This window comes from Oncorhynchus nerka, linkage group LG11 (assembly GCF_034236695.1).
Source record: "Oncorhynchus nerka isolate Pitt River linkage group LG11, Oner_Uvic_2.0, whole genome shotgun sequence".
Taxonomy (NCBI): Eukaryota; Metazoa; Chordata; class Actinopteri; order Salmoniformes; family Salmonidae; genus Oncorhynchus; species Oncorhynchus nerka.
Genome location: NC_088406.1, coordinates 55,962,548 through 55,988,044, shown reverse-complemented (window position 1 = coordinate 55,988,044; position 25,497 = coordinate 55,962,548). Strand labels below are relative to the sequence as shown.

The following is a 25,497-nucleotide window of genomic DNA, read 5'->3' as shown; positions in this document are numbered from 1 at the left end:
ATTTCCCAAGCTTTAAACATCCCAAGGAGCACTGTGCAAGCGATAATATTGAAATGGAAGGAGTATCAGACCACTGCAAATCTACCAAGACCTGGCCGTCCCTCTAAAATTTCAGCTCATACAAGGAGAAGACTGATCAGAGATGCAGCCAAGAGGCCCATGATCACTCTGGATGAACTGCAGAGATCTACAGCTGAGGTGGGAGACTCTGTCCATAGGACAACAATCAGTCGTATATTGCACAAATCTGGCATGCTACCTCAGGGAGTGATGACCCTTACCCGCACAACACCGGTTAGGGCCCCAGGGTTACGGGAAAATTTAGAGTAGACTGGGCTTTCAAAACCCTGACTTGCAGCTAGTCTAGGAGATGGACAACTCCAATTACAAAGCTGCTGACCAGGCAGATACAGGAGTCCCATCTCCCAAACAGCTGGAAAGGCGGATGAAGATGGCATCTGATAACTGGCGAAATTGGATAGGAGCGTCTCCAAAATGACTAAAATGTCAAATATATATATATCCCTCTGGATACTAGTGTTGTACTACATCTCTCTACTAGGGGGCAGTGCAAGCCAATTTCCACCTAATCCCCCCAGGCTGCAAGTTCGGACACAAGATGCCTATTTCGCATCCCACCAGGGTGCCTGTCACAGTCAAACCACCACGCTGCCCAGTGGGGGATAACATACAAATCCAGACACTAGGCTATATTGATCTTTACACTAGTATTTCTATGCATATACATTTCAGGGGTTGGAAGCTAAATTATTTTCCAATCGTTTGGTTCTGAACCGAACCTTTAAAAAAAAAAATCCATCCGGTGTTCTGACCACAAAATAAAGTTCTGAGGCTATATACAGGGGGTACCGGTACTGAGTCAATGTGCAGGGGCACAGGTTAGTCAAGGTAATCCAGGTAATATGTACATGTAGCTAGAGGTAAAGTGACTATGCATAGATAATAAACAGCGATTAGCAGCAATGTAAAAAATAAAAAAATGGACGCGGGGGGGTAGTCTGGGTAGCCATTCAATTAGCTGTTTAGCAGTATTATGGCTTGAGGGTATAAGCTGTTAAGCCTTTGGGCCCTAGACTTGGTGCTCTGGTGCCGCTTGCCGTGCTGTAGCAGAGAGAACAGTCTACGCTTAGGGTGGCTTGAGTCTTTGGCAATTTTTAGGGCCTTCCCCTGATGTAGAGGTCCTGGATGGCAGGAAGCTTGGCCCCAGTGATGTACTGGGCCGTACACACTACCCTCTGTAGTGCCTTGCGGTCGGAGGCCAAGAATTTGCCATACCAGACGGTGACGCAACCAGTCAGGATGCTCTTGATGGTGCAGCTATAGAACTTTTTGAGGATCCGAGGACCCATGCCAAATATTTTCAGTTTCTTGAGGGGGAATAGGTGTTGTCATGCCCTCTTAATGACTGTCTTGGTGTGTTTGGACCATGATAGTTTGTTGATGATGTGGACACCAGGGAACTTGAAGCTCTCAACCTGCTCCACTTCAGCCACGTCGATGAGAATTGGGGGGTCCTCGGCTCTCTTTTTCCTGTAGTCCATAATCATCTCCTACTGTATGTCTTGATGACGTTGAGGGAAAGGTACTAGACATTAGGAATATTTTTGGAACTAAAGATTAAACGGTTCTCAAGATTTGAAAATAACGGGACTGTACCGGAACACTAGAGACCATTTTCATTCCCGGTTTTGGTTCCGTTCCTCTAAAAATTAGAGTTTCTGTTCCCTGAACCGGTTCCAACCCGATATATTTACATGACATAATATTAACACAGGCCAAAGAAATCTCCCCTGTCAAAGGCATCCTGCCATTCCATAACATTTCAGATGTAAAAAAAAACTTGGCATTAGCTTGTGCAGTTTGCTCTTGGGTTCTGTGTGCACTGCACTGGACTGAGCTGGCCTAGCATGCTCCATAAGCATTGGCTGAGTGTATCTATGTGGACTGCAGTGCTCTGCCTCGTTTGTTTTTCCTCTTCACTGATTCCAGGAAGTGTCTGTTCCCTCTCAGCAGCCATAACCCCCGACATAAGAGACGGGCCCGAGTGGCTCGGCGCTGTGGTCTACTGTCACTGTTTGTTTGAGACACCGAGCGCAAGAAGCTTAAGTGTGTAGGCCTACAGCGCAAGTGTGTGTGTAGTGTGGGCTTGTATTACTATCCTTGTGGGTACCGGAAATCTCCAAAAGTCCCCACAAGGATAGTAAAACGAGGAAAATTCTCCCCTTGTGTAGACGTTTCCCAGGTCTCTGCGAGGACAAAGGCTATTTTAGGCTCAGGGGTTAGGATTACAGTTAGGGTTAAGATTACAATTAGGGTTCGAGTTAAGGGTTAGGGAAAATAGGATTTTGAATGTAAATCCATTTTAGATCCCCACAAGGATAGTAAACATATGCTGTGTGTGTGTGTCAGACTGTGTGCGTCTGTCTTCTACTCCTTTTGTATCTTCTGCTCAAATCATCTTAGTGATTTTTCATGGTATGCATTTTTCTAACACCGCTGCTGAACCAGTACACCACCACAACAGTTAGCCTAATATGCCAGTCAAATCAAAGTTATTCAAGTTAGTTAAAAGTGGTATTCAAACTTTTTCAGTAGGGACACTATTTTCAACAAATAACCTTCAATTCATTGCATTTTCATGAAACCAATAAATACATTTACTCAAACTTGTATTTTTCAAATAATCTTTCTCAAAAATGTTTGTATATTGTCCCATACAATAATCTGTCCAATTTTTATATTTTTATATACTAAAACGTATAATCATTTTGGCGACCCCACTAGAGGTCATGACCAGACTTTGAATACCATCGAGTTAGTGGGCAAGTTTAAGTGGTAAGGCTAAAGCAACCGACTCTAGACAAAAGCAGAGGCGTGAAGTCATGGGAGGTGCAACTGTGACAGCCGAAAGTTGAACACTAACGTTGTTTTCCAACAACAGGGGTCAGATCAACATGGCAGTGTTGGCATTGATTATAAAGATTTTTCTTTATTTCTAAATGATAAAAATACCAGTCAAAAGTTTGTACACACCTACTCATTCAAGGGTTTTTCTTTATTTGTATTCTTTTCTACATTAATAGTGAAGACATCAAAACTATGAAATAACATATATGGAATCATTTAGTAACCAAAAAAGTGTGTAATATGAGATTGTTCAAAGTAGCTACCCTTTTCCTTGATGACAGCTTTGCACACTCTTGGAATTCTCTCAAACAGCTTCATGGGGTTGTCACCTGGAATGCATTTCAATTAACAGGTGTGCCTTGTTAAAAGTTAATTTGTGGAATTTCTTTCCTTCTTAATGCGTTTGAGCCAATCCGTTTTGTTGTGACGAGGTAGGGGTGGTATACAGAAGATAGCCCTATTTGGTAAAAGACCAAGTCCATATTATGGCAAGAACAGCTCAAATAAGCAAAGAGAAACGAAAGTGCATAATTACTTTAAAACATGAAGGTCAGTCAATCCGGAAAATGTCAAGTTTCTTCAAGTGCAGTCGCAAAAACCAAAAGCGCTATGATGAAACTGGCTCTCATGAGGACTGCCACAGGAAAGGAAGACCCAGAGTTACCTCTTGTTGCAGAGGATAAGTAAGAGTTAACTGCACCTCAGATTGCAGTCCAAATAAATGCTTCACAGAGTTCAAATAACAGACACACCTCAACATCAACTGTTCAGAGGAGACAGCGTGAATTAGGCCTTCATGGGTCGAATCGCTGCAAAGAAAAAAGGACAATAGATCTCTCTTTTGGTCCAAATTTGAGATTTTTTGGTTCCAACCACCGTGTCTTTGTGAGGCACCAAGTAGGTGAATGGATTTTTATAAAAAAAGTAATACTTAACTTTTATTTAACTAGGCAAATCAGTTAAGAACAAATTCCTTTATTTAACTATTTACAATGACAGCCTACCCAACCAAACACTAACGAATTAGTGCGCCGCCCTATGGGACTCCCAATTATGTCCGGTTGTGATACAGCCTGGAATCTAATCAGGGTCTGTAGTGATGCCTCTAGCACTGAGTTGCGCCACTGGTGATGATCTCTACATGCATGGTTCCCACTGTGAAGCAGGAGGTGGTTGAATATGGAGGTGGTTGAATCTGTTGAATCTGACAATTGATCTTGATGGTTGAACAGTGGTCTCAAATAAAACTGTGAAGGACCTCAGTGTTACTCTGGACCCTTATCTCTCTTTTGATGAACATATCAAGACTGTTTCAAGGACAGCTTTTTTCCATCTACGTAACATTGCAAAAATTTGACATTTTCTGTCCAAAAATTATGCAGAAAAATGTATCCATGCTTTTGTCACTTCTAGACTAAGCTATTGCAATGCTCTACTTTCTGGCTACCCGGATAAAGCACTAAATAAACTTCAGTTAGTGCTAAATACGGATGCTAGAGTCCTGACTAGAACCAAAAATTGAATCATATTACTCCAGTGCTAGCCTCTCTACACTGGCTTCCTGTTAAGGCAAGGGCTGATTTCAAGGTTTTACTGCTAACCTACAAAGCATTACATGGGCTTGCTCCTACCTATCTTTCTGATTTGGTCCTGCCGTATACACCTACACATACGCTACGGTCATAAGACGCAGGCCTCCTAATTGTCCCTAGAATTTCTAAGCAAATAGCTGGAGGCAGGTCTTTCTCCTATAGAGCTCCATTTTTATGGAATGGTCTGCCTACCCATGTGAGAGACGCAGACTCGGTCTCAACCTTTAAGTCTTTACTGAAGACTCATCTCTTCAGTAGGTCCTATGATTGAGTGTAGTCTGGCCCAGGAGTATGAAGGTGAACGGAAAGGCACTGGAGCAACGAACCACCCTTGCTGTCTCTGCCTGGCCGGTTCCCCTCTCTCCACTAGGATTCTCTGCCTCTAAACCTATTACAGGGGCTGAGTCACTGGTGCTCTTCCATGCCGTCCCTGGGAGGGGTGCGTCACTTGAGTGGGTTGAGTCACTGACGTGGTCTTCCTGTCTGGGTTGGCACCCCCTCTTGGGTTGTGCCGTGGCGGAGATCTTTGTGGGCTATACTCGGCCTTGTCTCAGGATGGTAAGTTGGTGGTTGAAGATATCCCTCTAGTGGGGTGGGGGTTTTGCTTTGGCAAAGTGGCTGGGGTTATATCCTGCCTGTTTGGCCCTGTCCGGGGGTATCATCGGATGGGGCCACAGTGTCTCCTGACCCCTCCTGTCTCAGCCTCCAGTATTTATGCTGCAGTAGTTTATGTGTCGGGGGGCTAGGGTTAGTCTGTTATATCTGGAGTATTTCTCCTGTCTTACCGGTGTCCTGTGTGAATTTAAGTATGCTCTCTCTTTCTCTCTCTCGGAGGACCTGAGCCCTAGGACGTTGCCTCAGGACTACCTGGCATGATGACTCCTTGCTGTCCCCAGTCCACCTGGCCGTGCTGCAGCTCCAGTTTCAACTGTTCTGCCTGCGGCTATGGAACCCTGACCTGTTCACCGGACGTGCTACCTGTCCCAGACCTGCTGTTTTCAACTCTCTAGACAGCTGGAGCGGGAGAGATACTCTTAATGATCGGCTATGAAAAGCCAACTGACATTTACTCCTGAGGTGCTGAACTGTTGCACCCTTGACAACCACTGTGATTATTATTATTTGACCATGCTGGTCATTTATGAACATTTGAACATCTTGGCCATGTTCTGTTATAATCTTCACCCGGCACAGCCAGAAGAGGACTGGCCACCCCTCATAGCCTGGTTCCTCTCTAGGTTTCGGCCTTTCTAGGGAGTTTTTCCTAGCCACCGTGCTTCTACATCTGCATTGCCTGCTGTTTGGGGTTTTAGGCTGGGTTTCTGTACAGCACTTTGGGATATCAGCTGATGTAAGAACTTTGATTTGGTGTGATGGTGCTTTGGTGGTGACACTGTCAGTGATTTATTTGGAATTCAAGGCACACTTAATTGTTGCGACTCTAGGGGCAGTATTTTCATTTTTGGGAAAAAAACGTTCCCGTTTTAAAAGGGATATTTTGTCAGGACAAGATGCTAGAATATGCATATAATTGGCAGCTTTGGATAGAAAACACTAACGTTTCCAAAACTGTAAAGATATTGTCTGTGAGTATAACAGAACTGATGTTGCAGGCGAAAGCCTGAGAAAAATCCAATCCGGAAGTGCCCCATATTTTGAAAGCGCTGCGTTCCAATGAGTCCCTATTGAGCTGTGAATGTGCCATCAACCAGCTGTCTACAGCATTGTGACGTAGTTTTACACATTTATGTTGAAGAATAGCCGTAGGCGGCTACATTGCGTAAGTGGTCACCTGATGGCTCCCAGGGTGACTCTCGCGTAAAATACAGAGGTAGCCATTACTCCAATCGGTCCTACTGAAAAATGAATTGTCCCGACGCATATATTATCGAAAGGTAAACGATTTAATTTGATTGCTTTTCTGATTTCCGTGACCAAGTTACCTGCTGCTAGCTGGACAAAATGCTATGTAGGCTATCGATAAACTCACACAAATGCTTGTCTAGCTTTGGCTGTAAATCATATTTAGAAAATCTGAGATGAAAGTGTGATTAACAAAAGGCTAAGCTGTGTCTCAATATATTTCATTTGTGATTTTCATGAATAGGAATATTTTCTAGGGATATTTATGTCCGTTGCGTTATGCTAATTAGTGTCAGGCGATGATTACGCTCCCGCATGCGGGATGGGGAGTCAGTAGAGGTTTTAATGAGCATGGCTACCACAGGATTCGGCAGCAATATTCCATCCAATCTGGTTTGTGCTTAGTGGGGCTATCATTTGTTTTTTAACAGTACATTGACCAAACACACCTCCAGGCCGTGTAAGGACTATTTGACCAAGGAGAGTGATGGAATGCTGCACCAGATGACCTGGTCTCCACAATCACCCGACCTCAACCCAATTGAGATGGTTTGGGATGAGTCAGACCGTAAAGTGAGGGAAAAGCAGCCAATAAGTGCTCAGCATAATGACTCCTTCAAGACTGCTGGAAAAGCATTCCTCATGAAGTTGGTTGAGAGAATGCCAAGAGTGAGCAAAGCTGTCATCAAGGCAAAGGGTGGCTACTTTGAAAAATCTCAAATGTAAAATACATTTTGATTTAACACTTTGGGTTTCTACATGATTCCATGTGTTATATCATAGTTCCGATTTCTTCACTTGTATTCTACAATGTAGAAAATAGTAAAATACAGAAAAACCCTTGAATGAGTAGGTGTGTCCAAACTTTTGACTGGTACTGTTAATGTGCGTGTTCAATTAATTATTGAGACTCAAAAATCTCATTAAATTGTATATCCACTGATATTTATAATTCCTGTTAAAGTTAGTTCCTGTTTCAGTCATGTTTTTGGTCACTTCCGTGTGAGTCAAACAAAAACACCCTAATGATTGGTTGACAATAGAGCCCCCCACAATGTAGGTGATGGCTGCAAGATTAACTTTGTGAAGAGCAACTGCAGAAACTTGCAGTTGGCTGCAGTCAAAACTTCATGACCTTTGATCACATGATTTTTGTAAAGACCATGCAGTGAACATGTAGGAGCTAGGTCGTACAATTTGAATCCCCATAATGCAACACACTTTGAAAGGCTGTGACCAACGACTTAACAAAACTGATCCGATTGAACGCGCCCACTGTGATCTGACACACAGGGCTTGTTCTACATTGCAGCAGTTTAGGAGACTGCCGACGGACTGATCTGTAAATCACCTTCCATCATAAATTACTGATTATTATTTGTAGATCAGTCAGTCAGTCATAATTTATCCATGTTACATTACCTAGTGGGCAAAACCTGGTTGAAAAGACATCAGTAGACCACCCGATCATAAGATCTCATCATAATCTGGTAATGACCACCTGTCTACAGCGTATTGCCTACTGTAAAAATTATTTGTTTCCATAGGCACCAATTAAAGTTTCAATCTGCAACATATTCTTACATTTAAAATAGATCAAGCAATCTACATCGCAAAGTAATTGTTTCATAATTCACCTACACACATTACATGCATAGAAAGACTGGGACAGAATATATTTAAGCAATAAGGCAAGAGGGGGTGTGGCGTATGGCCAATATACCACGGCTAAGGGCCGATCTGATGCAAGACGAAACGCCTGGATTACAGCCCTTAACCGTGGTATATTGGCCATATACCACAAACCCCAGAGGTACCTTATTGCTATTAGAAACTAACCAACGTAATTACAGTAGTAGAAATACATGTTTTGTATACGCTATACAACGGATGTCAGCCAAATCAGCATTCAGGGCTTGAACCACCCAGTTAATAAATAAAAAAATGTAAACGGACATTGGGATTTAAATTTTTTTTTAATAAGATTGGTGTGATGGGGTAGATTGTCATCAAGGACCTTAGAGCAGAGAAGGCGATCTGGATCGTAGTGGTCCTCTTGAAGACTAATGAGACGTGTCAGATCTAGAGTGAAGAGAATCCGTGCATTACAAATGTATCAATCTGAGATTTTAAAAGAAAATCAAATCAAAGTTTATTTGTCATGTGCGCCGAATACAACAGGTGTAGACCTTACAGTGAAATGCTTACTTACAGGCTCTAACCAATAGTGCAAAAAAGGTGTTAGGTGAACAATAGGTAAGTAAAGAAATAAAACAGTAAAAAGACAGGCTATATACAGTAGTGAGGCTATTAAAGAAGCGAGGCTACATACAGACACCAGTTAGTCAGGCTGATTGAGGTAGTATGTACATGTAGATATGGTTAAAGTGACTATGCATATATGATGAACAGAGAGTAGCAGTAGCGTAAAAGAGGGGTTGTGGGACACAATGCAGATAGCCCGGTTAGCCAATGTGCGGGAGCACTGGTTGGTCGGCCCAATTGGGGTAGTATGTACATGAATGTATAGTTAGTGACTATGATAAACAGAGAGTAGCAGCAGCATAAAAATAGGGGTTGGGGGGGGCACACAATGCAAATACCTGTTCAGGAGTCTTATGGCTTGGGGGTGAAAACTATTGAGAACCCTTTTTGTCCTAGACTTGGCACTCCAGTACCGCTTGCCATGCGGTAGTAGAGAGAACAGTCTATGACTGGGGTGGCTGGGGTCTTTGACCATTTTTAGGGCCTTCCTCTGACACCGCCTGGTGTAGAAGTTCTGGATGGCAGGCAGCTTAGCCCTAGTGATGTACTGGGCCGTACACACTACCCTTTGTAGTGCCTTGCGGTCAGAGGCCGAGCAATTGCCGTACCAGGCAGTGATGTAACCAGTCAGGCAGGATGCTCTCGATGTTGAAGCTGTAGAACCTTTTGAGGATCTCAGGAACCATGCAAAATCTTTTCAGTTTCCTGAGGGGGAATAGGCTTTGTTGTGCCCTCTTCACGACTGTCTTGGTGTGTTTGGACCATTCTAGTTTGTTGTTGATGTGGACACTGAGGAACTTGAAGCTCTCAACATGCTCCACTACAGCCCCGTCGATGAAATGGGTGGGGCGTGCTCGGTCCTCCTTTTCCTGTAGTTCACAATCATCTCCTTAGTCTTGGTTACGTTGAGGGATAGGTTATTATTCTGGCACCACACGGCCAGGTCTCTGACCTCCTCCCTATAGGCTGTCTTGTCGTTGATCAGACTGTTGTGTCGTCTGCAAACTTAATGATGGTGTCGTGCCTGGCCATGCAGTCGTGGGTGAACAGAGAGTACAGGAGGGGACTGAGCACGCACCCCTGTGGAGCTCCAGTGTTGTGGATCAGCGTTGCAGAAGGAGGTGTTTAGTCCAATGATCCTTAGCTTAGTGATGAGCTTTGAGGTTACTATGGGGTTGAACGCTGCGCTGTAGTCAATGAATAGCATTCTCACATAAGTGTTCCTTTTGTCCAGGTGGGAAAGGGCAGTGTGGAGTGCAATAGAGATTGCATCATCTGTGGATCTGTTTGGGCAGTATGCAAATTGGAGTGGGTCTAGGGTTTCTGGGATAATGGTGTTGATGTGAGCCATTACCAACCTTTCAAAGCACTTCATGGCTACGGACGTGAGTGCTACGGGTCTGTAGTCATTTAGACAGGTTGCCTTTGTGTTCTTGGGCACAGTGACTATGGTGGTTTGCTTGAAACATATTGGTATTACAGACTCAATCAGGGACATGTTGAAAATGTCACTGAAGACACCCGCCAGTTTGTCAGCACATGCCGGAGCACACGTCCTGGTAATCCGTCTGGCCCCGCAGCCTTGTGCATGTTGACCTGTTTAAAGGTCTTACTCACGTCGGCTACGGAGAGTGTGATCACACAGTTGATGCTCTCATGCATGCCTCAGTGTTGCTTGCCTCGAAGCGAGCATAGAAGTGATTTAGCTCGTCTGGTGTGATCAGCTGTGCTTCCCTTTGTAGTCCGTAATAGTTTGCAAGCCCTGCCACATAAAATGAGCGTCAGTGCCAGTGTAGTATGATTCAATCTCTAGTCTGTGATAGCAAAACAGTCCTGTAGTTTAGCATCTGCTTCATCTGATCACTTTTTATAGACCGAGTCACTGGTGCTTCCTGCTTTATATTTTGCTTGTAAGCAGGAATCAGGAGGATAGAGTTGTGGTCGGATTTACCAAATGGGTGGCGAGGGAGAGCTTTGTACGAGTCTCTGTGTGTGGAGTACAGGTGATCTACAATGTTTTTCCCTCTGGTTGCACATTTAACATGTTGATGGACATTTGGTAGAACTGATTTAAGTTTCCTGCATTAAAGTCTCCAGCCTCTAGGAGCGCCGCCTCTGGGTGAGTGGTTTCCTGTTTGCTTATTTCCTTATACAGCTGACTGACTGCGGTCTTAGTGCCAGCATCTGCCTGTGGTGGTAAACAAACAGCCACGAAAAGTATAGCTGAAAACTCTCTAAGCAGGTAGTGTGGCCTGCAATTTATCACAATATACTCTACTTCAGGCAAGCAAAATCTAGAGACTTAGATGCACCAGCTGTTGTTTACAAATATGCACCCCCCCCGTGTGCTGTTCCATCCTGCCGGTGCAGCGTATATCCCGCCACGATTCCATGAAACATAGGATATTACAGTTTTTGATGTCCTGTTGGTAGGATATTCGGGATCATACCTCGTCTAATTTATTGTCCAATGATTGCACGTTGGCGAGTAGTATTGACGGTAAACGGCAGCTTTCCAAGTCGTCTTCTACGGGTCCTAACCAGGCATCCGGCTCTTTGTCCTCTGTACCTGCGCCGCTTCTTCTTGCAAATAACGGGGAGGTCGGTCCTGTGGGGTGTTTGGAGAATGTCTTGTGCATCATCTTTGTTGTAGAAAAAATCTTTGTCTATTCCGAGGTGAGTGATCGCTGTCCTAATATACAGAAGCTCTTTTTTTGCCATAAGATACGGTTGCAAAAACATTATGTACAAAATAAGTTACAAATAACGTGAAACCCCCACATAATAGCACAATTGGTTGGGCGCCCGTAAAACTGCTGCCATTTCCTGAAGAAACTTTGTGGACTCAGCTGGCTAATAGTATTTCCATGGTACTATAATAAGCAATAAGGCACGGGGGGGTGTGGTATATGGCCAATATACTACGGCTAAGGGATATTCTTACGCACAACGCATCGCAGAGTGCCTGGACACAGCCCTTAGCCGTGATATATTGGCCATATACCACAAACCCCAGAGGTGCCTTATTGCTATTATTAACTGGTCATACCTGTGGTATATGGTCTGATATACCACGGCTGTCAGCCAATCAGCATTCAGGGAAGCCGCTGCTATCTCAGGTAACCCCTACTATTATTACATCTCAAAGCCCCCAGCAATCAGTCATAGATAAGCAACAAGTAGGGCGGATTGGAGTCAATTTTGACCATTTAAATCAAATCAAATTTGATTTGTCACATACACATGGTTAGCAGATGTTTATGCGAGTGTAGCGAAATGCTTGTGCTTCTAGTTCCGACAATGCAGTAATAACCAACAAGTAATCTAGCTAACAATTCCAAAACTACTACATTATAGACACAAGTGTAAGGGGATAAAGAATATGTACATAAAGATTTATTTATTTAGTGAATGCACCAATTTGTAAGTCGCTCTGGATAAGAGCGTCTGCTAAATGACTTAAATGTAAAATGTAAATGTAATTTATGAATGAGTGATGGTACAGAGCGGCATAGGCAAGATACAGTAGATGGTATTGAGTGCAGTATATACATATGAGATGAGTATGTAAACAAAGTGGCATAGTTAAAGTGGCTAGTGATACATGTATTACATAAGGATGCAGTAGATGATATAGAGTACAGTATACATATGAGATGAATAATGTAGGGTATGTAAACATTATATTAGGTAGCATTGTTTAAAGTGGCTAGTGATATATTTTACATCATTTCCCATCAATTCCCATTATTAAAGTGGCTGGAGTTGAGTCAGTGTGTTGGCAGCAGCCACTCAATGTTAGTGATGGCGGTTTAACAGTCTGATGGCCTTGAGATAGAAGCTGTTTTTCAGTCTCTCGGTCCCAGCTTTGATGCACCTGTACTGACCTCGCCTTCTAGATGATAGCGGGGTGAACAGGCAGTGGCTCGGGTGGTTGTTGTCCTTGATGATCTTTATGGCCTTCTTGTGACATCGGGTGGTGTAGGTGTCCTGGAGGGCAGGTAGTTAGCCCCCGGTGATGCGTTGTGCAGACCTCACTACCCTCTGGAGAGCCTTACGGTTGTGGGCGGAGCAGTTGCCGTACCAGGCGGTGATACAGCCCGACAGGATGCTCTCGATTGTGCATCTGTAGAAGTTTGTGAGTGCTTTTGGTGACAAGCCGAATTTCTTCAGCCTCCTGAGGTTGAAGAGGCGCTGCTGCGCCTTCTTCACGATGCTGTCTGTGTGGGTGGACCAATTCAGTTTGTCTGTGATGTGTACGCCGAGGAACTTAAAACTTACTACCCTCTCCACTACTGTTCCATCGATGTGGATAGGGGGGTGTTCCCTCTGCTGTTTCCTGAAGTCCACAATCATCTCCTTAGTTTTGTTGACGTTGAGTGTGAGGTTATTTTCCTGACACCACACTTGATGATTGAGTTGGAGGCGTGCGTGGCCACGCAGTTGTGGGTGAACAGGGAGTACAGGAGAGGGCTCAGAACGCACCCTTGTGGGGCCCCAGTGTTGAGGATCAGCGGGGTGGAGATGTTGTTGCCTACCCTCACCACCTGGGGGCGGCCCGTCAGGAAGTCCAGTACCCAGTTGCACAGGGCCAGGGTCTCGAGCTTGATGACGAGCTTGGAGGGCAGTATGGTGTTAAATGCCGAGCTGTAGTCGATGAACAGCATTCTCACATAGGTATTCCTCTTGTCCAGATGGGTTAGGGCAGTGTGGTTGAGATTGCATCGTCTGTGGACCTATTTGGGCGGTAAGGAAATTGGAGTGGGTCTAGGTTGTCAGGTAGGGTGGAGGTGATATGGTCCTTGACTAGTCTCTCAAAGCACTTCATGATGACGGAAGTGAGTGCTACGGGGCGGTAGTCGTTTAGCTCAGTTACCTTAGCTTTCTTGGGAACAGGAACAATGGTGGCCCTCTTGAAGCATGTGGGAACAACAGACTGGGATAGGGATTGATTGAATATGTCCGTAAACACACCAGCCAGCTGGTCTGCGCATGCTCTGAGGGCGCGGCTGGGGATGCCGTCTGGGCCTGCAACCTTGCGAGGGTTGACACGTTTAAATGTTTTCCTCACGTTGGCTGCAGTGAAGGAGAGTCCGCATGTTTTAGTTGCGGGCCGTGTCAGTGGCACTGTATTGTCCTCAAAGCGGGCAAAAAAGTGATTTAGTCTGCCTGGGAGCAAGACATCCTGGTCCGTGACGGGGCTGGTTTTCTTTTTGTAATCCGTGATTGACTGTAGACCCTGCCACATACCTCTTGTGTCTGAGCCGTTGAATTGAGATTCTACTTTGCCTCTATACTGACGCTTAGCTTGTTTGATTGCCTTGCGGAGGGAATAGTTACACTGTTTGTATTCGGTCATGTTTCCAGTCACCTTGCCCTGATTAAAAGCAGTGGTCCGCGCTTTCAGTTGCACGCGAATGCTGCCATCAATCCACGGTTTCTGGTTTGGGAATGTTTTAATCGCTGCTATGGGAACGACATCTTCAACGCACGTTCTAATGAACTCGCTCACCGAATCAGCGTATTCGTCAATGTTGTTGTCTGACGCAATACTGAACATATCCCAGTCCACGTGATGGAAGCAGTCTTGGAGCGTGGAATCAGATTGGTCGGACCAGCGTTGAACAGACCTCAGCGCAGGAGCTTCTTGTTTTAGTTTCTGTCTGTAGGCAGGGATCAACAAAATGGAGTCGTGGTCAGCTTTTCCGAAAGGAGAGCGGGGCAGGGCCTTATATGCGTCGCGGAAGTTGGAATAGCAATGATCCAAGGTTTTTCCAGCCCTGGTTGCGCAATCGATATGCTGATAAAATTGAGGAAGTCTTGTTTTCAGATTAGCCTTGTTAAAATCCCCAGCTACAATGAATGCAGCCTCCGGATATATGGATTCCAGTTTGCAAAGAGTCAAATAAAGTTCGTTCAGAGCCATCGATGTGTCTGCTTGGGGGGGAATATATACGGCTGTGATTATAATTGAAGAGAATTCCCTTGGTAGATAATGCGGTCGACATTTGATTGTGAGGAATTCTAAATCAGGTGAACAGAAGGACTTGAGTTCCTGTATGTTGTTGTGGCAACACCACGTCATGTTAACCATGAAGCATACGCCCCCGCCCCACTTCTTACCAGAAAGATGTTTGTTTCTGTCGGCGCGATGCGTGGAGAAACCAGCTGGCTGACTCCGATAGCGTCTCTCCAGTGAGCCATGTTTCCGTGTAGCAAAGAACGTTACAGTCTCTGATGTCCCTCTGGAATGCTACCCTTGCTCGGATTTCATCAACCTTGTTGTCAAGAGACTGGACATTGGCGAGGAGAATGCTAGGGAGTGGTGCACGATGTGCCCGTCTCCGGAGTCTGACCAGAAGACCGCTTCGTTTTCCACTTTTACGAAGTCGTTTTTTGGGGTCACCGGCTGGGATCCATTCCGTTGTCCTGGGTGAAAGGTGGAACACAGGATCCGCTTCGCGAAAGTCATATTCTTGGTCGTACTGATGGTGAGTTGACGCTGCTCTTATGTTCTTCTCGACTGTATGTAATGAAACCTAAGATGACCTGGGGTACCAATGTAAGAAATAACACGTAAAAAAAACAAAAAACTGCATAGTTTCCTAGGAATGCGAAGCGAGGCGGCCATCTCTGTCGGCCCCGGAAGTTTCATTGCTATGCAGCCTTTGGCTATGAATAATAGGATGGCAGGTAATGATCCGGCTTTTGACACTCAAGGTGATTTCAAATCCCGAAAAGGCTTGAAATTCATGCACCTAAATGTTTGCAGCCTTTTGCCAAAAATGGACTATATCAAGATCTGGAATTCGGAGGCAGATCCAGATATTCTTATTTTATCAGAAACATGGTTATCTGAGAAAATCGTGGAATCTGAGGTTACCATTAATGGTTTTAAAGTTTTCAGGGCTGATAGAATTGGCAAAGGTGGTGGTGTTGCTATCTATACAAAAAGTATCCTTTCTGTGTCTCTTTTAAAGGCTACATCCAGTCCTAAACCATTTTAATTTCTAGCTTAGTCTTCTACTAGGTTCTAATTCTAAAGTTAACTGTTCTAGGAATCTACCGCCCTCCGTGAATGTTTGTTTTACAGAATTTGGCAGTACGTCCAACAGGGAAATAAAAAATGCAGATCACGTGTAATCATGCTAGCCCAGGACCTCCACATTCAACTTCTTTACCTGCGGGATCTTCTGAGTATTTATGTCTGTAATAAAGCCCTTGTGAGGAAAAACTCATTCACCCATGGCTGAGCACCTGACCAGTCATGTGAAATCCAGAGATTTGGGCCTAATGAATTTATTAAAATTTACTGATTTCCTTATGTGAACTGTAAAATTTTGAAATTGTTGCACTTTGCGTTTATATTTTTGTTCAGTATAGTTGAAGAGGTTTGTTGCAGTTATAGCTTAGAGACGTCTTCAAAAAAAGAGCAATATGCTCATATACATACTTTGTGCCATTCTCCACCATGGCAGTCCGGGACACATTTTAGGACTGACCCGATGGCCCGTAACACATCAACTTCCTGAGTTTTCAGGCTTTTCATGACACTTGCTGTAAGCATAAAAAGAGAAGAAAATAAATCAAGATTGGCATAACGTGGACATGCAGGACACAACAGAAGAGGAACACAGTAAAATATATTTAACAGTCAGAATCTACTAAAAATGTATCATTGTCAAATGTCTCAAATGCTCACAATTACAATGGAGCACAAACAAGTGACAGCAAAGGCATGTTTGCTTCTCTGTCCCTTCATATTGAAGTGGGACATTAATTCATTGTTCATCAATCCGAAACACTAAGAAAGACGATACCAAAAGTAGACAGTAGTTGTTTTTTAAAACTCATCTATAAATGGTGAAGTTATGCTTAATTGAATACATGTTGTAATATTCAAACAACTTTTTATAAAACACACTGCTTCATAATCCTGAGGACATTATCCCAGACAGAAGATCCCCCAATTGAGGACAGCTTGGCAGCCTTAAAAAAATAAAAATATATTTTTTTTTTTAAATGTAAGTATGTGTAAAGACAGTAAAGACACAATAAAACATTCTCTTTTTAAAAAGTTGTGTCTGTCATATCATTCCTGCAACAAATATCGTTAGAAATGGGTGTAATTGGCAAATCTCTTCCTCTTCTCGGCAACTGCACACGTGTATGAGTTTGAGTGAGCAACTGGGAAAACGAGCAAGAGAGAAAGGGGAGAAACTTTACATGACTCACCAACAGAGGTCTGTGTGGAATCAGGACACAAGGGTTTCGCAACTGAAAAAAACGGAGAAAAAAAGGATAATTAAAATGGGATTTTATATCAAATTTTATTGCTTTACTTAAACTTAAATGATTAGGAAGCAATGCTATATCAAGTGGATCTACTTACACTAAGATCAGCTGAGACCTGATGCAAAGAGAAAACTTTAATGATCATCAGCATAGCTAGTACAAACCAAGCTCTTACCAATGTGGTTAGTAGGAATCAATACACATTAAAGATCAGAATATCAAAGAGGGGAAAAAAATAAAACATCTTGCACACAGAACTTACTGTCAATGACTATGGACTTAAGGGGTGGTTCTGCTCTCTTCTTTTCCTGAGACGTGGCAGAATAGGTCATTGGTAACTAAGTGGGTGGCCAAGGACTGCTGTAGAGGTCATGACATGTTTCAGGAACCATAAAGATTGCGACAAATCATGAGTAACCATTAAGTTCATTAACCTAGCTACTACAGAAGACCTAAGGTCTTCACTAAGTTAGACTTAGCCTAGCAAGTACATTGACCATGTTTCCCCTCAGCAATCTGGTAGTCAGGCAGACAGACGGGAGAGAGAGAGCCTGTTTTGCTGTCTATTTACATTTCTTAGTCAGCAGGCTGGATAACTGCTGTACTCCTTCCCTTTGTTCCCCTCCTCCATCCAAACTAGAAGATTACTGAAAAAAATAAAAAATAATCTAGAGTTGGAAAACGCAGTTGAGAGGTGTAACATTAGAATGAGTGTTTGTGTGTGTGTGTGTGTGGGGGGGTCAGGATAGGCAAAATGCATCATATTGTCAAATACAAGGATCCCTGATGAATCAACAAAAACTTAACATCCATATTTCAAGTATTAGGTTAGCTAAAAAGTTCTCACACACAATCAATGTTTCCTATATTTGTATTCATCAACCATCTCTCACAGACCAAGGAAGCATGACGACGTTGACAATGTGTTCTAAAGTTATTGTGATCATCATCGCTCTCTGTCCATCTCTCAAACAGACAGAACACACACACATTTACTGTCATTAAACAGATATCAAAATGTCAAGACATTAGTTAGCTAGCTACAACAGGTTAAAAAAAAGTCAAACTTACCACGTCCATGGAGGATTAGCTAGAGCTAACGTTAGCCAGCTAAAAATATCCAGCTAACGCTAGCTTGCTAGAAACACTTTCCTTGACATTATTCTCCCCAACAAACCGCCGCTCTACTTACAAAAGTAAAATGTTTTTTGTGTACATTTCGAGAAACAGTCATTGTCTTCCAGCTGTGTTGACACTTGAGCAAGCAGGCTGCCTGCGAGGCGCACAGACATGCATTGCTGCGAGCAAGGCAGATTCCAATCCAAATTTGAGTTGGACCAGATATGCCTACCTCTTCATTTAGCTACTGAAATTAAAATAACAATGTGTGCAGTAATTTGAATTGCTCAAAAGCTTTAAAGGAAAACATAGATTGCACCTGAATTTGACCCTGAAAATAAATCTTTTTTTTTTTTTACTAATTATTGATGGAAATAAATGGATTTACAAATAGGGGTTTATAAATATTGGTGGATTGTATTAGGATATTGAAATAAAAATATATAGGCCTACATGTATTTTGTTGAATTCTGAAAACAAATTTAGTTTCGAAAATTGAAATTGCATTCAGTGGAACAGAAGAAAAGAGACCTCTGGCAGTCACTATGGGGGTGCCACAGGGTTCAATTCTTGGACCGACTCTCTTCTCTGTATACATCAATGAGGTCGCTCTTGCTGCTGGTGAGTCTCTGATCCACCTCTACGCAGACGACACCATTCTGTATACTTCTGGCCCTTCTTTGGACACTGTGTTAACAACCCTCCAGGCAAGCTTCAATGCCATACAACTCTCCTTCCGTGGCCTCCAATTGCTCTTAAATACAAGTAAAACTAAATGCATGCTCTTCAACCGATCGCTACCTGCACCTACCCGCCTGTCCAACATCACTACTCTGGACGGCTCTGACTTAGAATACGTGGACAACTACAAATACTTAGGTGTCTGGTTAGACTGTAAACTCTCCTTCCAGACCCATATCAAACATCTCCAATCCAAAGTTAAATCTAGAATTGGCTTCCTATTTCGCAACAAAGCATCCTTCACTCATGCTGCCAAACATACCCTTGTAAAATTGACCATCCTACCAATCCTCGACTTTGGCGATGTCATTTACAAAATAGCCTCCAATACCCTACTCAACAAATTGGATGCAGTCTATCACAGTGCAATACGTTTTGTCACCAAAGCCCCATATACTACCCACCATTGCGACCTGTACGCTCTCGTTGGCTGGCCCTCGCTTCATACTCGTCGCCAAACCCACTGGCTCCATGTCATCTACAAGACCCTGCTAGGTAAAGTCCCCCTTATCTCAGCTCGCTGGTCACCATAGCATCTCCCACCTGTAGCACACGCTCCAGCAGGTATATCTCTCTAGTCACCCCCAAAACCAATTCTTTCTTTGGCCGCCTCTCCTTCCAGTTCTCTGCTGCCAATGACTGGAACGAACTACAAAAATCTCTTAAATTGGAAACACTTATCTCCCTCACTAGCTTTAAGCACCAACTGTCAGAGCATCTTACAGATTAGTGCACCTGTACATAGCCCACCTATAATTTAGCCCAAACAACTACCTCTTTCCCAACTGTATTTAATTAATTTATTTATTTTGCTCCTTTGCACCCCATTATTTTTATTTCTACTTTGCACATTCTTCCATTGCAAAACTACCATTCCAGTGTTTTACTTGCTATATTGTATTTACTTTGCCACCATGGCCTTTTTTGCCTTTACCTCCCTTCTCACCTAATTTGCTCACATTGTATATAGACTTGTTTTTTTACTGTATTATTGACTGTATGTTTGTTTTACTCCATGTGTAACTCTGTGTCGTTGTATGTGTCGAACTGCTTTGCTTTATCTTGGCCAGGTCGCAATTGTAAATGAGAACTTGTTCTCAACTAGCCTACCTGGTTAAATAAAGGTGAAATAAAAAAATAAAAAATGCACAGCAAAATAAACAAATGATTACCATTAGAAGCCACACAGCAAGCCACCAGATATTCTTCATTTAAAAAACATAATGTAATTGAACTGCAGTTTCACTGCATTTTAACAACAGTGCATTTTTGTAAGGATATCCTGTATTATTGTGCATGTTTATCTTACATGCTGGTAGCCTAGAACAAATGCTTTGGAAGTGAATGTGCACTTTTCAATTCGGTGGACTGCAACTACCAAAAGCATTGCCATAGCCTGTAGTAAAATCAAAAGCATTTAAAGCATCAGAGATCCTATAAATTAGGGACCATCTCTGATTGGGCCACAGAGACTGTCACAAAATATTGCTTGCTAATGACCTAGCCAATTTGATGGAGGTGAAATAAAAAATATTTATTTATTTATTTATTGGTGTTCCATCACCTGCAGGATAAAAATCTAAAATGACCCAACTCCTGAAGACATTAATCGTGCCAGATAAGCTGAAGTGGACTCGACCCGAGTACCATTAGCCTCAGCCTAGAGTAATATGATTATGCTGGACTCGGAAGAGCTCGGCCCGCATGAAGCCTCGAGTCTGAGTCCCAAGGTCTCAAACGGAATAGTCCCAGCGTGTTGACGGAGTACATGAGACCCTAACCTGCTTTGGTGCGCTCTCCCAGCTGTTGTTTGCCAACTGTGCTAAACTGAATCATGGAAACCCTGCTGGAAAAATAACATTACCACCAGTTGTAGAATTGTAATGGTTCTAGTGTCTTATATCCAATGGGTGCGTGGCCCACAAACCCAACTGTCATACTTGAGTAAAAGTATAGATACCTTATTATAAAGTGACTCAAGAAAAAGTTAGTCACCCAGTAAAATACTACTTGAGTAAAAGTTTAAAAGTATTTTGTGCTAAATATATTTATTAAGAATCAAATGTAAAAATATAAATCATTTTACATTTCTTATATTAAGCAAATCAGATGGCACCATTTTCTTGTTTTTAAAATGTACAGTTTTCCAGGGGTACACTCCAACACTAAGACATAATTTACAAACGATGCATGTGTTTAGTGAGTCTGCCAGATAAGAGGCAGTAGAGATGACCACGTGTTCTCTTGATAAGTGTGTGAATTTGACCATTTTCCTGTCCTGCTAAGCATTCAACATGTAACGAGTACTTGTGGGTGTCATGGAAAATGTATGGAGTAAAAAGTACATTATTTTATTTTAGGAATGTAGTAAAGTCAAGATACCGCAAAAAACGACTTAAGTAGTACTTTAAATTATTTTTAACAAGTACTTTTATAACACTATGCACATGTTTATATAGATTGGTGTTAATTGAATAGCATTTAGATAACTGGTCAGTAGTTCAATCAGAATTCAACCAATATAATACGTATTTTTCATGATGTTATGAAAAATACATCTTAATCTGGTTGCTATATGGTTATAAAACCTCCCAAACAGAAAAAGATGTCTATCACACCGTATGCCCTCGAGCATACAGTTTGCAGGCATTGCAGCCCTATGAATGATTTAAGACTAAATCCATTCTTAATTATATTGATCAATGTATCTAGGACTGGACAATGATGGGTCAGATAAATAGATATTAAAGATTTAGTCAGCCTCTTGATTTGATCTACACTGATAAATTTGTAAAACAGCAGCACACTTGCTTTCATTATTGCATCCATTCAAATCAAAGTTTATTTGTCACGTGCGCCGAATACAACAGTGAAATGCTTACTTACAGGCTCTAACCAACAGTGCAATGTTTAAGTAAAAAAAACTAAACAATAGATAAGTAAAGAAATAAAAACAACAGTAAAAAAATAGTGAAAAATAACAGTAGCGAGGCTATATATATTAGCAAGGCTATATACAGGCACCGGTTAGTCGGGCTGATTGAGGTAGTATGTACATGTAGGTATGGTTAAAGTGACTATGCATACATGATAAACAGAGAGTAGCAGTAGCGTAAAAGAGGGGTTGAGGGGAAGGGGCACACAATGCAAATAGTCCGGGTAGCCATTAAATTACCATTCACCGCTGAAATTAAGCTAACCAGGTGCGGCCCTCCCATTAGGCAAGATTAGGCAGCCGCGGTGAACTTGGAGCGGAATTTTGACAATTGGCTGCTGCCCTCCGGTGCCCCTGATCGGCTACTACACCGCCGGCGGTGCCCCAGTCCCAGTTCATAGCGTTGCTGCAGTTCCCATCCCCATCCCATTCCCGCTTCTCCCAAAATTCATTCCCATTATCCTTGGTAGCTATGGTGATGTGTGTGTTTATATGGGATTATCCAATTGTGAAACATTCATAAAAATTAATCTTCCAATGAAATGAAATTATGGTATTGTTTTTGAATGTTTGTGTGTGACGAAGACAATTAGTGATCAAGGCAGTAGCCTAACCTAGCCTGTTAACGTTAGCTAGCTACTACTAGTGGATATAATTCTAGATAAAAGTAAGCTATAGAGATTGGAAACAATTTGCTACCATGTCTCAGACGAAAACTATCAGGAAGCGAATATAAAAAAAATGTAAAAAATGAGAAAAGAAGCACAATCTCGAAAACAAAGAAATTCACTGCTGAAATATATCAGCGTGCAGCAATTTCCATCAGCCGATGTCCAATCAATGCACTTCCACCGATGATGACAGCCGTCTGGCTGGACAAGAACAGGTGGTCGCACCAGTCCTTGCCACACCTCCAAACAATGCCAGTGAAGACCCTACTATCTTGGACCCAGACTTAGATTCATCGCTCCCCATCCCAGATGACAGTGGCTCCCAGACAAAAAACATAAAAGATCCCGGTGAATAGTTCTTTACGGAATTTATTAGTGCAGGCTGGGCCACATCAGTATAAGGAGGGGAATTTCCTAAGAGATGAGGGTCAATGAAAGTTCAGTGTCCCACTACAATAGGAGGATGGCGACGGGGAGAGAGCAGAGACCATGTCTCAAACTCACCCGAAACGCCTGCGCTCTGCTTTAAAACAAGAGACTCAATGGACTCGCCACCATATCAATTGAGCATGAGTTGTATTACAACATCTCTTTAGCTTACTTTTAATCTCCAACAAGCAGTGCATGCTTTTGCTGCCAGGAAGGCCAGGCGAGTCAACCGGTCTTTGAATAAAAGGTAAGCGTTAATCATCCACTCGCATTAAATTTGTAAGATTACTCAATTATCTATCACCTGTTCACTTTGTATTTTTATTTATTTAAATAGACAACATCCTAATCTTTCTCTCTCCCTCAGATAATTTGATTTCAGGACGATGGACAGCTACCGAGAGAAAACATCTCTGACTGTAATGCAGCACCACAGCAGAGGAAAGAGGCCACTCGAGGCGGAGACTAAATAAATACATGCTGAAACTGATGTTGGACAATCAAACTCGATATGTAAACAAACTAAATTTGTTGAGGCTGGGTCATTGACATAAAGCTTATTTTACACTGCTCCAGCGAAACGAGGCCCGCCATGCACTTATGAAAGCACTTGCTTCTAAAGCTCAAATGATCTTACTCTTTTACAGTTCTACAGGAATATTAAAATATATGTTAAATATGTTATATAAAAGTGTTATTTATATTGTAATTGTAACAATTATGGGATCTTGCCATGTGTGACAACAGGTGGTATATTATTAATAAGAAACGTGGTTTCATACTATAGTGTAGGCAGTTGGCTGCATAGTGATAGCAACATTGTAACTCTCCTATGCAGGGGTTAAAGTAAAATTAACTTCTGCCTGGTAAGGGACCTCCTATATGTGCACCAACATTTTCTATGGGCATAATCATAATTCCAAAAAATAAGTGGTAATCATACCTGCTTGATAGACAGTTATGCCATCCATAGATGTCAGTATAGCCAAATACTCCAACACTATCTCATGCACTGATTAAATGTATCCGTGTCTGGGAAGGGCTTGGTGTTTGGTTAAACCCAGGGCTTGAATTGAGTGGGGGTTCCACATACCCGTTGTTAAAGAAAAGGGCTAAAATAATATATATTGTTTGCTTTAAATTTTGAAATAAATACATGAAAACGTATCCAAATGATATCAAGCATTTTTATCAATGCTTAACTCGGTGATGCCTTATGGTAGAAACAAGCTCTAAAATGCCCACTACGCATATGGGGATATATTGATTCATCTCTATGACATTCTGACGCTGAGCTGCAGCCTATAATATTCGAGGAGATAAAAAAATAACTTTACTATTCTGTCCCTATTAATTGAGATTTTCTCTTTCTGAAAATAGGTGTTTGTTTAAACCCATGGATGCTTTAAGGGAAGCACTTATATTGTTGGGTTATGCAACGGAAGGGTAGCCAGCAGTTGAAGCTTAAATGTTTCTGCATCACATGTCTGGGTGGAAAGGTAACTTTTGAAAGTGCCATGCCATGCTTAGATTCATAAGGATGTTCTAAGAATGCCTATTCCTCTGTCCATTATACCCTGAAACTTATATTTGGGGGGAGGGGAGGGGGGGAGGCAGATCGTCTAGGTCCGGCCCTGAAGCTAGCGGACTGTAGTTGTTATTGAGCGTTGTCATAAATAGTTTGCATAATAAAACAATGTTGAGCCTCGTTGTAGGTTCAAATTACAGCTAAACAGACGTGATCCACCCCCCCCCACCGACAATCTCTTACCGAGCATGGAGAAAATGAAATCTTTGGCGGTGTGGATCTCGAGCGCTCGCTGGTCGTCATATTCTCGCTGATCGTGTTTACTAAATTCCTGAATCAATCGGTTCAAATCCTCGATTCTGGCCCCGGACCTGAAATCGAGCTCGGGGTAGCTTGGAATGATCTTGTTGTTATTGATCGTGGAGCTGGGAGTCGCAGTGGGGCTGTTTCCCAAGCTATTTACGGACCCAGCCCGGCTGGTTAGAGCAGGGGCCGCCATTTTGCAAGAAAAAAACAGCACTGTGAACGCAAGCGTCCCAAGGCCCCACAATGGCTGCCTCCGCTTCAGTTCAGAACATCAGCCGCTGCTTGCACCAAACAAATCGGAGGTCCTTCAAAATTGAATGCGGGGTGTGCAAAGTGCTCTCATCAGCGTTACTGTTGGGGATGGTATGTCGAATAGTAGACAAAGTATTTGTCATAGCTAGTGTGAGAGTGATAAAATCAGAAGTCAAGTCGCCGCGGAATCAGCTCTTCTAGGGCGACGAAGTAATTGCTCGAGCGCATTTTATGTAGCAGATACGTTGCCCGGCCTAATCATAGAAGAAAGAGCTGTTTGGAAGATGAGATGTTTTCACTATTTAAACACTTCAAATAAAAACAGTTATCACTGTAACATTTACTTTCAAAATATTAGATATTATTTGATTTTTTTTTAAATGGTCAGAATATTTTTTGAAAAAATGACAACATTAAATGATATTCTAGTGAAACACACTGTACTATGCTGCCATGTCCCTGTTTTCCACTAGTTGTCCCTGTCAGTTCTGTGGTCATAGTTAGAAGGGATCCAGCCTTTCGTCAAATGTAACTTTAAGTAGCAGGTTTGGATAATTAGCGTATCACGTTAGG

General features: G+C 42.6%; 1 protein-coding gene across 5 annotated transcripts in view; it reads right to left on the bottom strand.

Moving 5' to 3' along the window:
* Window positions 1–25,400, bottom strand: part of LOC115137183 (nucleotidyltransferase MB21D2) — a 28,785-nt gene extending 3,385 nt beyond the window's left edge. Inside the window, exons 1-6 of one of the 5 annotated variants that reach the window (XM_029673320.2) lie at window positions 24,610–24,695; window positions 17,515–17,590; window positions 17,206–17,303; window positions 17,041–17,058; window positions 16,884–16,925; window positions 16,102–16,205 (exon numbers count right to left, since the gene is read on the bottom strand). In XM_029673320.2, coding sequence (XP_029529180.2) covers window positions 16,102–16,138 — 37 coding nt within the window. In that variant the 5' untranslated portion in view covers window positions 16,139–16,205; window positions 16,884–16,925; window positions 17,041–17,058; ... (1 more) ...; window positions 17,515–17,590; window positions 24,610–24,695. Of the gene's footprint in view, window positions 1–16,101; window positions 16,206–16,883; window positions 16,926–17,040; window positions 17,059–17,205; window positions 17,591–24,609 lie in introns of all 5 variants that reach the window. The other 4 variants (XM_029673321.2, XM_029673319.2, XM_029673322.2 and 1 more) reach the window with 4 other exon arrangements.
* Window positions 25,401–25,497: the final 97 nt, after the last annotated feature.